Source organism: Dermacentor albipictus, chromosome 1, assembly GCF_038994185.2.
Source record: "Dermacentor albipictus isolate Rhodes 1998 colony chromosome 1, USDA_Dalb.pri_finalv2, whole genome shotgun sequence".
Lineage (NCBI taxonomy): Eukaryota > Metazoa > Arthropoda > Arachnida > Ixodida > Ixodidae > Dermacentor > Dermacentor albipictus.
In genome coordinates, this window is record NC_091821.1 from 401,546,135 (window position 1) to 401,560,511 (window position 14,377).

Sequence of the window (14,377 nt, forward strand, 5' to 3'; positions counted from 1 at the left end):
TTTTTCGTTGCGCTGAGGGTGGTAAAAAAAAACAACGCAGCAATCACACTGAAATTGTTAAGGTAAAATGTGCCGACAATGCGTTGAACAAAGGCGCGGCATTATGTATCAGGATCCTTATCCTCTGATTCTTATAATTTTTTATCACCCGTACAACCGAGTGGTAAATCGTGGCAATAGCGGCAATGGTGCGTCCTGCGAGCCAATGACACAAGGAGAAAAGAATAGGGACCTAAAGAATTGTTACAAATTCGCCCCCAATTGCACTAGGCACTAAACCAGCGATGAAGTGATTCGCTACCCCCCTCCCCCCTCCCTCCCCCAATAAAAGAAAAAAATGAAGAATGAGAGAATTGAAACGCGCCTCAAGCCCGTGGAATTTCTGTCCTTGATGTTGATAGTGATGGTGTGATCGCGAGGATGAACTTCAGCATCACTTATATTGGAAAGTAACAAATTTTCGAATACAGCTATAAACTGTGTCTTTCGTGTGAGTACAATGTTTTCCCGTTCTTCATACTTACTCCAACAATTTTACTGCCATGGGATAATTTTAGGGACTGAAAAGAAGGAAAGGCCTATTGTCGACGCCGTTGTCTTGGCTGCCCAATCGTTTATTACTGTGCTGATAGGCGTTTATGCGAGTCATCCCATTCGAAGAGCTCATCTTCGATTTGGACTTCATTTGATCAGCTTCATCTTCTGACCAATCCTTCTAGTCTTAGCGATATTCTCCCAGAGTTTATATGGTACGCACTTTTCTCTTTTGTGAAATTTTGCCCATTGTACTGCGCCTGTAGTGTTTGTGGCATACTAAGCTATTTGTGAAATTTTGTGCTTTGAGGAATTATCGATATGTCATTTTATAATATGCCGTTTTTTTACATTTGCGATATTGTGTGATACATGTTACTCACGTGAAAAAGAGTAGGCAGGCTCCATCGGCCAGATCAACATGTCGTTATTTATTCGCGTCAATAAAAGAAAAATAACAAAGTCATACTGCTTTTGCTTCGGTCCTCTAATTGACCCACTATTGTTTCTCAGTAAAGTCTTTCATTGAGCAAGCCGGTTATGGAGCAGACCTCGTGAATTACAGATTCCGAGGAATAAATTGGCTATAATTTTAGTTAATTTCGATAAAGTCAATGTCATATTGCTCTTTGTCCCGCCAAATGTTCAGTTAGCAATACTTGAACGGTGGAAGCTTGGTTTGTATCCACATCCCAGGGTACGTAATTAGAAAGGAAAGTTTTGAAGGGCATTGATTACATCGACACATCAGCGGGAAAACGTATGCTAATACAAGTTCTACAGCCTGCACGAAAAAGAAGAGTAGATTTTCGCAGTGCCGAATAGTCAGACAACTGACGTCCTAACTTTATGCTTTGCCATGCCGCGTCAACAGCTAAATGCAGCAGTACATAGCCTACAAAGAAAAGCTTACAGATTCTTTGTTTTTTGTTTTGACGATGTGTTTTTGTTTACTTATGCAAACAAACAAACAAACAAAAACGAAGTGTTATTCTTAATGCTAAAGTCCGGCACGCAGGCTGGGTTAGTTACGGGAGTACCATCCCGTCCTGGCCTAGCCACGTAATTGTGCAATTTATTGATTGATAGCTGTGTAGTTAATATCCTCAGTGTAACACCTGGACAATAGGAGAGACGTCGTAGTACAAGAGAAGGGGTATGGGGCTCTGGTTTGCTTTTGGAGCGCCGGGTGTTCTTTTACGTGTAATTAATTCGTACTGCGTGACTCTTTTTGTATTCCGCTCCTATTACGCAAACTACCTCGGCACCAGCGGCGGGTTGGAGGGGGCGCAGTACAGAGAAACTAACACTTTAAAGGGTCCCTCACCAGGCCCCACAGAAAATTTATACGCTGGAAATGGTTACGTGTCCTTTAGAGAGCGTTCTGTCGCAATTTTTTTTTTTCAAATCGGCTCATTAATAGCTGAGATAAAAATATTTCGGTGTCACGAACCGATAATTTCAGGGGGCGAGCTTCACCGCAAGCGTAGGCGCTCCCTCCACTTGCCCCGTCTAGCCTCCGCAAACAAAATTACTTCCCTGCGTTCTCCCATACCGGACCTCGAGGATCGTGTGACGCATGCGTCGCGGGCCCCGCCTTCATCTTTTTTTTCTCCTCGCTTTTTTTTGCGACGCAGCGCACTTCCGCTGGCTCGTTGCGGCCAGCGGAACTATGGAAAGAAACGAGCTATGGAAAGAATAATGATAGGTGTAACTTTGAGGGATAAGAAAAGAGCAGACTGGGTGAGGGAACAAACGCGAGTTAATGACATCATAGTAGAAATCAAGAAAAAGAAATGGGCATGGGCAGGACATGTAATGAGGAGGGAAGATAACCGATGGTCATTAAGGGTTACGGACTGGATTCCAAGGGAAGGGAAGCGTAGCAGGGGGCGGCAGAAAGTTCGGTGGGCGGATGAGATCAAGAAGTTTGCAGGGACGGCATGGCCACAATTAGTACATGACCGGGGTTGTTGGAGAAATATGGGAAAGGCCTTTGCCTTGCAGTGGGCGTAACCAGGCTGATGATGATGATGATGATGACGATGCTGCACTTCCGCTGACGGCGTCGCGTGCGAGCTGTTGCGATTGTCTCGCTTCGCGCAGCACGCAATCTTTCGCGCTGTGCACGAGGACACGTGACTAGTGGTATGAGTCAGTGCTGCACGAATACTCAGGCAGACACAAGCGTATCACGGAGCACGATCCCGCGCCGGAACACGGTAGTAAATGACATAGTTTCGGTGTCTGCGCGCGCGACTCCACGACGTGGGAACAAGCAGACGAAACGGAAGTACATCTCTCTTGCTGCGGTGGGAAGTAAAACAAAAACGTGCAGACATTCGGTTTGTGTATTTTATTATTTCTCTAAGCTTTAATTCGTCTATCCAAGCAACATATTACACAGATAACAGATGTTGGCTTGAATAATTCTCGAAGTCACGTGTCACCACGAACGACGTCACAGCGCGAACACATGTGCGTAGTCGCACTAGCACGTGTACGTCATCCTCTGGCTTGGAGCGCGGCGGCCGCGAGGAGAAGAGAAAAAGGCGTTTCGTTTGAAATTTCAGATCTTTCCGCGGCGCGTAGCGATACAATACTTTGCAGACACGATCGTTATCGCGCAATGTATGCTCTGCGCTTTTGCGCTCAAAATGACAGACCAGGCGTGGGGCCCTTTAGGATGTCAATGTGATGTTATATTTTCTAGCGCAATCATTCACTCCGTTACCCCGATGTCTCCCTAATTACTGCGTCACAATAAGACGTTCGTTTTGTTTTAGTTCTTGTCCTCGGTCAGTAACACCGAATCGACAAAATGAGGGGGGGGGGTTGTGGGGGAAGGCAATGTTTCGCATATCTGAATGGTTGCAATTGATCGGCTAACTCAATGTTGCCTCGCATGCGCACGAGTTGGCGGCAAGCGCGTAAATGCACATGTGTGGTTGTCATTAAAAACAAACAAACAAACTAGAAGATAAGGAAATAAAAAAAAATATATGACAGGATCACTTATGAATATTCCGCCTGGCATAGAGGGAAACGACAGAAAAAGAATAAATATTTCTGCTGAAGGTTATTTCTAACCTCTGACAAATCAGAGAAAATATATTAAAGAGAGACAGAACGACAATAACATGCAAAAAAGAAGAAAAATATCCTAGTGAGGCTGCCATACCTCTAGAATAAAATTTCGCACGGTTCTGCGAGCATTCACGAGGCTGTACGCAGCAGTTATGTCAGGCTGACATAATCTTCATTCGTTTGAACTTTTATTCTGAGCATAGAAACGAGCGATGTAGGAGGAAACACATTTAGAAGTATTGTCGTCATGCACTAATTTATATTGAGTCCTATAAATTTCATACAACACGATCTTTCTTATGACGCGGAGAACTCGTACAGCGTGGCTCCTTTTCTGAGCGAGTAATGAAGTTGCGCTGTTAATATCCACAATCAATGCCAGTATTTCTGGGGAAAATTAATGCAATTGAATATTAATTTGCACCAATTCTCTTTTATGGACCACCATTAAATAAATTTTAAAACCAGTATGACGATAGAGCAATTTAATTCAATGTAAGGGTGACTTTAATTCGAGTGCTTTCTCAGATGCTTATAGTTACGACATAGAAAAAAAAAACTCCTCCTTTCCTCTGAGTACGAAAGGTCAGAAACGCTATAATTAAAGCTCTAAATGAAAAAAACAACAGCAACATGATAAATGAAACTGCTTTGGCGAAGCTATTGCTTCGATTGATTACGCTTTTTGTTCAAACACTCGTGAAACCCATAAGTGTTCTCAGTAGTTCCGGAGGCTTCTTCGGAGTAAATGTTTCGTTTATGACTGCAGCTGTTTTACAAGACGTGAAAAGAGGGCGACAAAAATACTAAACAAAAACAAGAGACTGGAGTTTGCAGTTTGTAATTGTATTTCTTCACAACAAAAAGGAAATGCGCCTCCTATTCTGAAAAGGACATGCTATATCCACTAAAGCATACAACATCGATCCATATAATGATAATACTATCGCTTTGTGAATAAGAATTCTCTACAAAACTTCCATAATGCAAATTAATACGTTGGCTTTGTCCTTCTATGGGTTGTGAGTTGCTGCTTTAGAGACTCGTGATATGTGTTTTGTCGCAGTGTTAAAATGCTTCCAACGCGATGCGTCAATTGTTATAGCAGAGTCAGAAGTTTATGATTTTTGTCAATTAGGGCATAAAGCTTTAGAGGTCAAATATAAGCTTCTTAAAGTTATGATAACTGCGCTCGTCAAAATTCTTTATCATTGGAGTTGATTTGAAATCAATCCACACAATCAAGGAACAGAAAAAAAATCTAAGATGTTTCAAGCTTGTCATATAAAATTTAACTAGCTTCAAGCGGGCGCGCCTAACCCACCCGATCTCTTGGCTTCTCGGCCACGCACGTTTAAGAGTGCCAAAAGTCAAGTGCTTAGCACCTTTTCACAGCGCACACACGCGCCTCCTGATAGGATCTGAGTGAGTTGTCAGCGGCGACACTTATCAAGTCGACGTCATCGCACACTTCGGGGCAGCACCATTTCAGCTTCTTTCTTACTTTTCCCTTTTTTTTCATTCAGCTCCCCTCTATTCCTCCTGTACGTTTTATCAGCCGCGATCGCAGTCTCGGGACGACGAAACCGCTACAGTGTAAACGAGATAACTACCCCGGCCAGCTAAGTCGTCGAGCGTATTTAAAGGATAAAGAAAAAAAAAACGATCCCTCTTGTACGAGACGCTTCGGTACTTGTCGGGCAGTCGCCGACAGACAACGTCCCCTCAAAGCCACGCGTCGTCTGCTCCACGTCGTCTGCCTCTTCTTGGCGTGCGGCCATCTAAAGCGCCCGGGACCGCTTATAATTTAACGTAAGACACGAATACGAAACGATGCTGTCCAGCTCCTCCAAGTCCCCGCTGGCGTTTGAAAGCGGGCTACCACTGCTCGTTTTTCTCCTCCTGCTATTTTACACGGTGCATCGATGCGGAGCTCAGCAGCCACAGACTCAGCGGGTCACCACAAACTATGGCGACGTCACTGGAAGTCTGATGCAGGCTCCCGCGCCGGGCTTGGTGACTCAAGTGCCAGTGTACGCTTTCAAGGGGATACGCTACGCCAAGCCACCCGTCGGTCGCCGAAGGTTTGAGGTAGGTGTTCTGCTGACCCGACAGCTCTCACGGCTTGCAGCAGCCGTAGCGACAAAGCGCACACGCGTGGTATGCAGCATGAAGCGATGTTCAAGCGTAGAGTCAGACATGCAGGGGCGCGGAAATATTTCGCCTGATGCGACAGAGTTTGTTTTCCGGTGCATTTCTGAAGTTTCAGGGTGCAATCGCTGAACGGCTGTCTCAGATGATATAGGCTTTGTACCTTCTCGAAAAGATTAACTGCATTGATGGAATTTAACCGAGATAAAGAAATAATACCCAGTTGAGTTTCGGACTATCTTCTCAAGGTCGCTTCAGTATAGCCACACAAAGTCCCTGTCATTGCGACTTGCGATGACTAGGACGTTCGCTGGAAATTTTTGAGTCACTTAATTGACACTGTGGAGCATCGCGGGGGGCAAAGAAGCCCTCCACTTTCTCTTCTTTCCAAAAGAAGCCCGTTAAAATGAACCGGGAGTATATTCACCCTAAAGTCCGTAGTTGACCGGTCGTTGCTCCGAACATCCCCCCACTAGTATTTGCTACGATTAGAAAAATCAAACGTGGTGTACCAAGTGAAGGGGAACTTCTAGATACGGAATGCTCTCAATAATTACAATCTTTTCTTTTAGCAAGCTCTGCCTTTTATTTGAAGTCCTCCCTTGTTCACGGCGTGGGAAGTGTACGTTATATGTCATGCTGGTCGAGTTAGTGCAGTCTGTTCTTTGTCTCAAAGTCGACGAGATATCGCGACAAACACTCGCGTAAGCTTCGAAGGTGATATTATTACCGACCCGATGATAGTGATTCTGGTGCAGCGTATTCCTTTTTGAGATTAGAATCAGTTGCTACGCAATGTTGCTCCTCGCAACCGTACTCAGTTACCTGCCTTAAAGCTAAGGAAATACGGCGAAAAAAATGCACCTTCTATAAAAGAATACTAGAAACTAGAAGTACGTGCGGACCCTCGAAATTCTGTTATAGTTGAGAAACTTTGTTTACCACATTAAGAGAAATCTAGTGCAGTCGGCCCTGGTACATCATCTGAAACTCATCACTCGGTCCCAAAGCGCTGCATCAGACTAGTATGTAATGTGCGCTCCGAAACCTTGGTGCATCTCGGGAACACAAAACGCTAAAATTACGTTACTTTGGTTGGTGACGCATAGGACGGTAGCTATTTTCATTGCTTTACCACACACGAAAGACCGTACTCTCAGTATCCCCTTCTCCCCCCCTCCCTCTAAAATATATAGGAAAGAAAAGGCAGCTTAGTGGTGGCCACCATCGGCAATACGTGCTATAGTTGATGAGATGGGATGACAGTCAGGCATATCTGTTGACCTGTCTCCTGGTGTGGAGATGTATGTCTGAATCATGATGCATGTAAAGGCGAATCTCTCTCACTGTCTCAATAGATAAATAAGCGCGAAGAACGCGGAGCTTTTGGCGCTAACAACGCTGCGTCCGGTCTACGCACCAGTAAACGTAGGCTTGCGACGTGAGGTCGCGACAACTAAGCAACGTGCTTATACTGCCTAGAGAGAAAGAGAGAGAAATAGAAGAAAGAAATGAGAAAGGCACGCAGGATTAACCAGAACAAGAAATCCGGTTTGCTACTCTACGTCGGGACCATGTGGACTTAACATATAAGAACGAAGTTGGTAGAGATCCGGTTGTGATCATGTGTAAATTGCTTTCCAATTTGCCAAAACTGAAGTTTGTTCTGTACATCAATGCTTTACTTTCTCGAGACACATCGTTTTTTTTTATGTGTGTAATCTGCCAAATATTCTCGTTCGCCATTTTTCTCGCGTATAGGCTGCACATTTTGCCTTTTCTATCAGTTTCACTGCAGCTGTATCACCCAGCCACTTTCGAAATGTTCTAGAGTCGACGATGCGTTGCGTGAAGTGCCACTGCCGGACAGAGCCAGCTGCTATATATCCTTGAGGTAGGGTTCGCATGACAAAAGTGGGCCCCTGGACGACTGCCAGGGCCAGCAGCTGTCCACGTGCTGTGCTGTCAATGATATGACCGTCCAAATCCCTCTCAGATAGGCTAATCTCGAAGAGAGAAAGAGAGGCGCCAGTTCACATAGGTGATAGCGACGCTTCCTAATTTTGCTGACGTAGCCTCTCAGCACTTGTCATCACCCTCTCGTGCATCTGTGCAATCGATCACCGATGTCATTGCGTCGTGATGTGGGCTGGTGGTATAGCGGGGGAAAATTAAGAATGCCACTGAAGCGTTTTCTTGAGCGTACGTGCAACAGAACACGGTGAAGGGGTGAAGCGAAAGGGTGAAGCGAAAAAGAAAAAAAAAAGTTAGGAGATGTTTTAGCTCAGAGTGCCCGACTAAGTGACAGCGTAAGCTCGCCGACGTGCCTCGACATTACCCTCTAAATGGCGCTTCCTGGTTTCGGCCTTCCGCGACAACGATACTTCGCTTATCCATTTTCGGATAAATCCGAAAAGCTACAAAAGAACGCTCGCCGATAAATATATTGCGAATTTGGATTTATCAGAATAACATAGATTTTGAGGGCACGTAGCCTTTAAAATTGTCTTATAGCCTTTTGTCTCTCGTAATTGCCGATGCATTTCGCCGCGAACCCCGCGATGCGTGACAACTCCAGAAAAAGCCACACGCAAAAAGCGCAACAAGCTGGGGCTGCAGATACACAAACACAATCAAAAGGAGCTTTTTGCTAATAAAATGCGCACGTACATGTGGAAGAAGAAATAACAAACAGATAGAGTTCTACTCGTCGAGCTACGCTCATGCGCTACGTTCTAGAGGTATACGTTCTTGCAAGCTCTTGCTTCTTTGTCTTGAACACGGATGAATGCTAGGTGCATCTCATTTGTAACGGGGTTCTGGCTTGCGCCGCCAAGTTCAATTTTTGTGTTAATCCATCAAACTGCGTGGCTATCTAAACAAAACATTTGCTCCCAAATGAGGCGAGAGAGTGGAAGCGAAGTCGAGCTCGCTGTGGCTCTCAGCCTATGGTACGTTCGGTTTCTACGCTTCTTCGTTGTATGTATCATTCCAGGTTTTACGCCACCGATCTTCCAATCACTTTTTTACTGGTTTTCAATGCGTGATTTCGATAAGGCCATCATCTGGCGGATGCCGGCCATCAACTTTTTTGCAGTATCCCGTGTATGATGCGAAGGAAATTGCTGAGGTAATGGTGTGCTGGTACGTGCGTGCCCACGACTGGCCTCTCCTTTAGTGTTGCGCGCTGCATCTCCTGGCCTTCCCAGTATCTAGTGAGAACGTCGAAAGGATGTTCTCTATGGTCCATACCGGGAACAAGAAGGAGAGTGCCAAGTGGCGGGTGATAACATTGAAAACTATGCTTGTATAACTACAAGTTGAAACCAGAGACAATAATCCTGCTACCAGTTGCTCAACAAATGTTTCTTTTTTAGTATTGTCAATTTGACAGTGTTCTCTTCCATTAAAGAGCAGTTGCCAGATTTTACACAGAAATGAATAAAACCCCACAACTCCAGTTTTGGGTAATCTAACCACATGATATATGGAAACACACAGGAAAACTACGAATTTCTTTCAAAATATAAACACCCTCAGAATTCGGCCTAAAATAAAGTCCGAAAACGCAAAGCCGTAACAATAAGCCCCGACCGCCTGCGCTTGAAGCCAAGTGGCATGTCCTTATTGTACTAATCCTCCTTAACTGCCGAGCAGAAGAAGAAAGCCTCAGACAGACCAAAGCTGCTCCGAAGGAAGCTGCTGCGATTAACCCTCGATATGATGACCAATGAGAACGCCCACAATTTTTATAAAAAAAGTTCCGTGTTCATTGCTGCAATCTGTAATTTATAACAGTGCTGTACCGCCTGCTTCGTTTGTCGACTGGTGGCTCAAGCTATTTCTCACATGGATTATACCCATGACAAACCGGCAATTTTAAGCTTGTTCGAATCAACGCAGATCAATATCAGTGTAAACAGAGAGTGGCTCCTCGGTTAGTTCCCGTAGGCCTGATTTTGGTATTCATATGCGCAATCGTGCTTTCTGTTTAAATCGCGCTCATAAATTTCGACGCCTGTTAACTTCCATGAGCATCGAAACTATCCGCGTGACAAGCGTGTAGCTGGACGTTGCTGTCATCAACGGTAATAAGGTATGCGACCGGGCTAGTAGGTGTTGCTCTGTGACATTTGACGGTGCTAACTTGGACAAAAGACGGCGAAAGAGGCGAAAATTAAACACTTGTCTCCGTTTGTTGCCTCTTTCGCCATCCGTTGTCCAAGGTCGCGCTGTCAAATGTCATGGATCATTGGCAAGATGGCGTACGGTACGTTTACCGTAAGTTAATTCACAAGGGATTAGATCCTCATGGCACGTGCATCTTACCCTTTGGTGCATTTGGTTGAGTGCCGACCTTAAAACCAAGAACAAGTGGCTAAATCAAGTTAAACGCAACCGTGAAAACGAGCTTCCCCACCTAGGTTCAATTGTTGCGGAGAAGCCGGCTTCAACAAACGCTTCAGCGTTCAGCAAGCTTTTGCAGACTGATGAAGGCAGACTACGGCCTAAGTCTGTTGATTTTTACTTCCACTGAACTTGAGACGCGCTTCCTTGTTTGTTCCACGTCTCTTGTGGGTCCAAGAAAATGCTTGATCACAGTTTTCCGCTCGTCCTCCACGGCGCACGAGCATTGTCTGCAGTCTACGTGGCCCTGCGCTGTCGAACACGAAGAACAACTTCTCTTGCTTGACCGTGGTGTTGCTGGAGAATGCAGTAGCCAAAACCAAATGGAGTAGCCAGAAGCATGCATTTTCTGATATCTGCAGTTGGACGCCAGTTAACCTTACCTGCCCGCAGAATTCAAGGATAAGGGGCGAAGGCGAGTGCTTCTCTATGTATCGGAATCGTCCCTTATTTTGTTCAGTGTGTTCTCATTCACGAAAAGCGAATTGTTTTTCTTAAAAGTAACAAACAATTGCTCAGCAATGCAAGGCCCAGTAACAAGATCGTTGTGGTTACATTCGCATGATTCTGAGCCCCGATATAACGATGTACGTAGGTGTGGTAGATTCGAAACCTGCGCTAGTTGGCACGGAAACGTGATGTCCCATTGTCGCGTGTCTGCAACGCCATTACATCGCGCTAAGGATGGGGTTCTCTTTTCTGTTTCGCACTAATATTGTACTGCAGTAATAGTTTCAGGTGGCGTCATCCAATCAGGAACGCTATCGCGATAACGCACGGGTCACCGCGCCGCATGCGTGTAAGGGAGCCGTCCGCTGCTTCGGTATGACTTGGATTCCAGACCAGCGTCGTGTAATTGTGAAGCACAGTGAATGCGGGCTTTGGTATACGCAGCGATGCAGCATATGACCCTCCGCATCCTCTCCAAGTACGGGTCCCGCCGGCACTTCACTGCTCCGAAGGGCTCCCCGCTGCTTTTGTAGGCTGCGCATGGCGCTGCGTCTGCGATACGTGCATGCGAGCCGAGGCCGATGTTTGCGTAATTGAGCTCCCGCCCCGCAGAGCAGGGCTCTTTGGAGATTGTGCAGGGCTGGACGGCACTCTCACTTTGTTCCCGCGCGTGCGAACGTGGCCGCACTGAGATTGGGCGTATCTTTATCTCTTCTTCTTTTTATTTTGTGGCTGCACTGAGATTGGGCCTATCTTTATGCGTTCTTTCTTTTTCGTTTGATTCGCGAGTGCCGTAGCGGTAGAACAAGAGGTCTCTTCTCCTGCCCTCTTTCTCCTCGCCTGTTCTCTCTCGCTCAGCCTCCGTTCCTTCGACTCTTATCGCCCATGTGGTCAGCGCTGTGCTGCCCTGGCTTCGTTAGTCCATGTCGCGTGCCAGAATGGCGCGTGTGGGGTCGTTGCTTATACGGCAGGTACACGCGCACCTTATCTCTTGCTTCCCTGGAAGGGGTTGACCGCTGACATGCTCACATGCCTTGGTGACGAGCGTTCCCACTCGGAGGTTTAAGAAAGGCTCGCCCAAGATTTAACCTTGTTGCAGTTCAGGCCTCACCGTCTTTTTCTTGCTGGCGTTAACGAAGAGAGGAAGATCTAATTTTTTAATGTTCGTGATAATTATTGGGGTTGTTTTCAACATCGGGAGCATGCAAGCATTTGTTCAGAGTCAGGAATCGCCAAACTCATGATTATGTTTTCTTCGACAATGAATACTATAAAAAATATAAAAATTATGTAAAATTATATATATATATATATATATATATATATATATATATATATATATATATATATATATATATATATATATATATATATATATATATAAAATTATATAAAAATAAAGTTAATTTTATATAAAAATATAAAAATTATGGGGCTTTGGGTGCCAAAACCACTTTCTGATTATGAGGCACGCCGTAGTGGAGGACTCCGGAAATTTCGACCACCTGAGGTTCTGTAACGTGCATCTAAATCTAAGTACACGGGTGTTTTCGCATTTCGCCCCCATCGAAATGCGGCCGCCGTGGCCAGGATTCGATCCCGCGACCTCGTGCTCAGCAGCCCAACACCATAGCCACTGAGCAGCCACGGCGGGTCACTTTGGTTCTGGTATTTGATATAATTACCAGAGAGGTTATTATAGAGCGCGACGTCTTCCTTTGTCGTGTCTGGGAATGAGAGCTCGCTCGCTCGCTCGCTCACTCACTCACTCACTCACTCACTCACTCACTCACTCACTCACTCACTCACTCACTCACTCACTCACTCACTCACTCACTCACTCACTCACTCACTCACTCACTCACTCACTCACTCACTCACTCACTCACTCACTCACTCACTCACTCACTCACTCACTCACTCACTCACTCACTCACTCACTCACTCACTCACTCATACAGTTTTTTTCTCTGGCATCCACGTTAAATTCGAGAAACAAACTTGTTTAAGTTTTATGAAAATAAGGGGGCAGGTTATGGCTAATGCGTACACACAGTTCGAAATATGTGGGTTGATTGCAGCGCTTGCAATAAATGGCGTAATCGAGCGCTCCAGAACATCTATAATTGACTCTTACGAGCGGCACAAAATTTCTCAAGCAGTCGTTGCATGACTACAAATGCCAGAAAAATCAAAGTTAGCAACAATAGGCGGACTACTATGGAAAATGTATGTGCCAAGTTTAATGCGCGTGGATCAAATACAGCTTTTGCAAGACATTTCTAAAATATGTGCTTACAAATGTCAAGCTGCCGTAATTAGACATACTTTTCTCAATGCCTGGAAATGACCCTCCGTTACACCATCTTGAAAGTCAAGGGATACGAGGGGCATCTTCTGTGCAACGAGTTGCGAAATTTTAACGTTACTGCCTCAAATATTGGCGGTACAAATAATTAATCAATATTAGTTTTTGCGATATTTCCATGCCTGATGTGCCGTTCGCCTGCTGTCCTCAGTGAACTGACAGAGATAGCTTATTTCTGTTTGTTGAAAGTAAGGGCCAGGTGATGGATAATGTGTAGGCAAATTTCAACGTGGGTGGGGGCACTGTGGTTTTTGCAGCAAGTTACGTATGCAAGCACTCCGGAGCATTAAGAGTGTTTCACGAGCGCTCAGAATTCAGCCCGTTTCCCTGGCAGAACAACAAATGCCACCAAGTAAAACTTAGCGAGAATGGGGGAAATGCTATGGCAAACATTTGTGCGAAGTTAGATGGGTGTGAAATAAATACTACCTTAACTAAAAATTTCAGAAAGAGTTCGACAGTGTCGTACTGCTGTTGTCAGCTGTGCTTCTCAATAACCCGAGATAACCCCTTTTTGCACCAAGTTTTTGTGAACTGCAAACGGGTGTCAAGTTCAGTGCGATACGTGATGAAACCTAGACAGATAAGGAGCGCTGCAAATAATTGCTGAACTCTCATGTATTCTCACATATTTTTCCAATAACGGGGTTTGTAGTAAGGTTCTACGGTGTCCTCAATGAACTACACAAGGCAAATTGTTTATATTTATTTGTAAGTAGAAGCAGAGCGCAGATAAGGCTTTAACAAAGTTCAAAGTGTGTGGGCAAATTATAGGCCTTAGCAGTAAAATACGTATGTAGGCTATCCGGAGCGTTATCATTGCATTTGAGGAATAAAGCAGAATTTCACGCGCAGCCCTGGGGAAACTGTATGCAGCAACACGATCACATGTTGTGGAAATAAAGGGGCGGGGGGGAGGGAGAGTATTATATTCTTGCAAAGCAAGAGCGTATGCATGTGCTGGAAGGTCTCAAACGGACCACTCATATAGGGGCAACGTTTCAAAGCGTGGAATTTTATTACAGGCAAATGAAACATTTTTTGCAACTGCTCGAAAGAAACAGCTTCGCTGGAGTGGGGTTTTTTATTCTGCAGGGTCACACAAATATGCAGTCTTCCTTTACGTCACGTCGCCGGTACTTGAGTGAAAGCGAGATTTAAAATAATATTATGTGGTATTACGTGTCACAACTACGATACGTAAATGGGGCACGCCGTAGTGGGAGACGCCGCAATAATTTGGACCACCTGGGGTTTCTTTAAAGTGCACTTAAATCTAAGTACACGGGGTGTTTTTACATTTCACCCCCATCGAAATGCGGCCGCTGTGGCCGGGATTCGATCGCGCGACTTCGTGTTGAGCAGCGCAACAGCATAGCC

The 14,377-nt window shown here is 45.2% G+C and overlaps 1 protein-coding gene across 1 annotated transcript in view; it reads left to right on the forward strand.

The window, feature by feature from the left end:
* Positions 1-5,242: 5,242 nt before the first annotated feature.
* LOC135903564 (venom carboxylesterase-6-like) overlaps positions 5,243-14,377 on the forward strand; it is a 34,661-nt gene continuing 25,526 nt past the window's right edge. Inside the window, exon 1 of the mRNA XM_065433880.2 lies at positions 5,243-5,712. Within this exon, the coding sequence (XP_065289952.1) occupies positions 5,455-5,712 (258 nt within the window). The 5' untranslated portion in view covers positions 5,243-5,454. The remainder of the gene's footprint in view (positions 5,713-14,377) is intronic.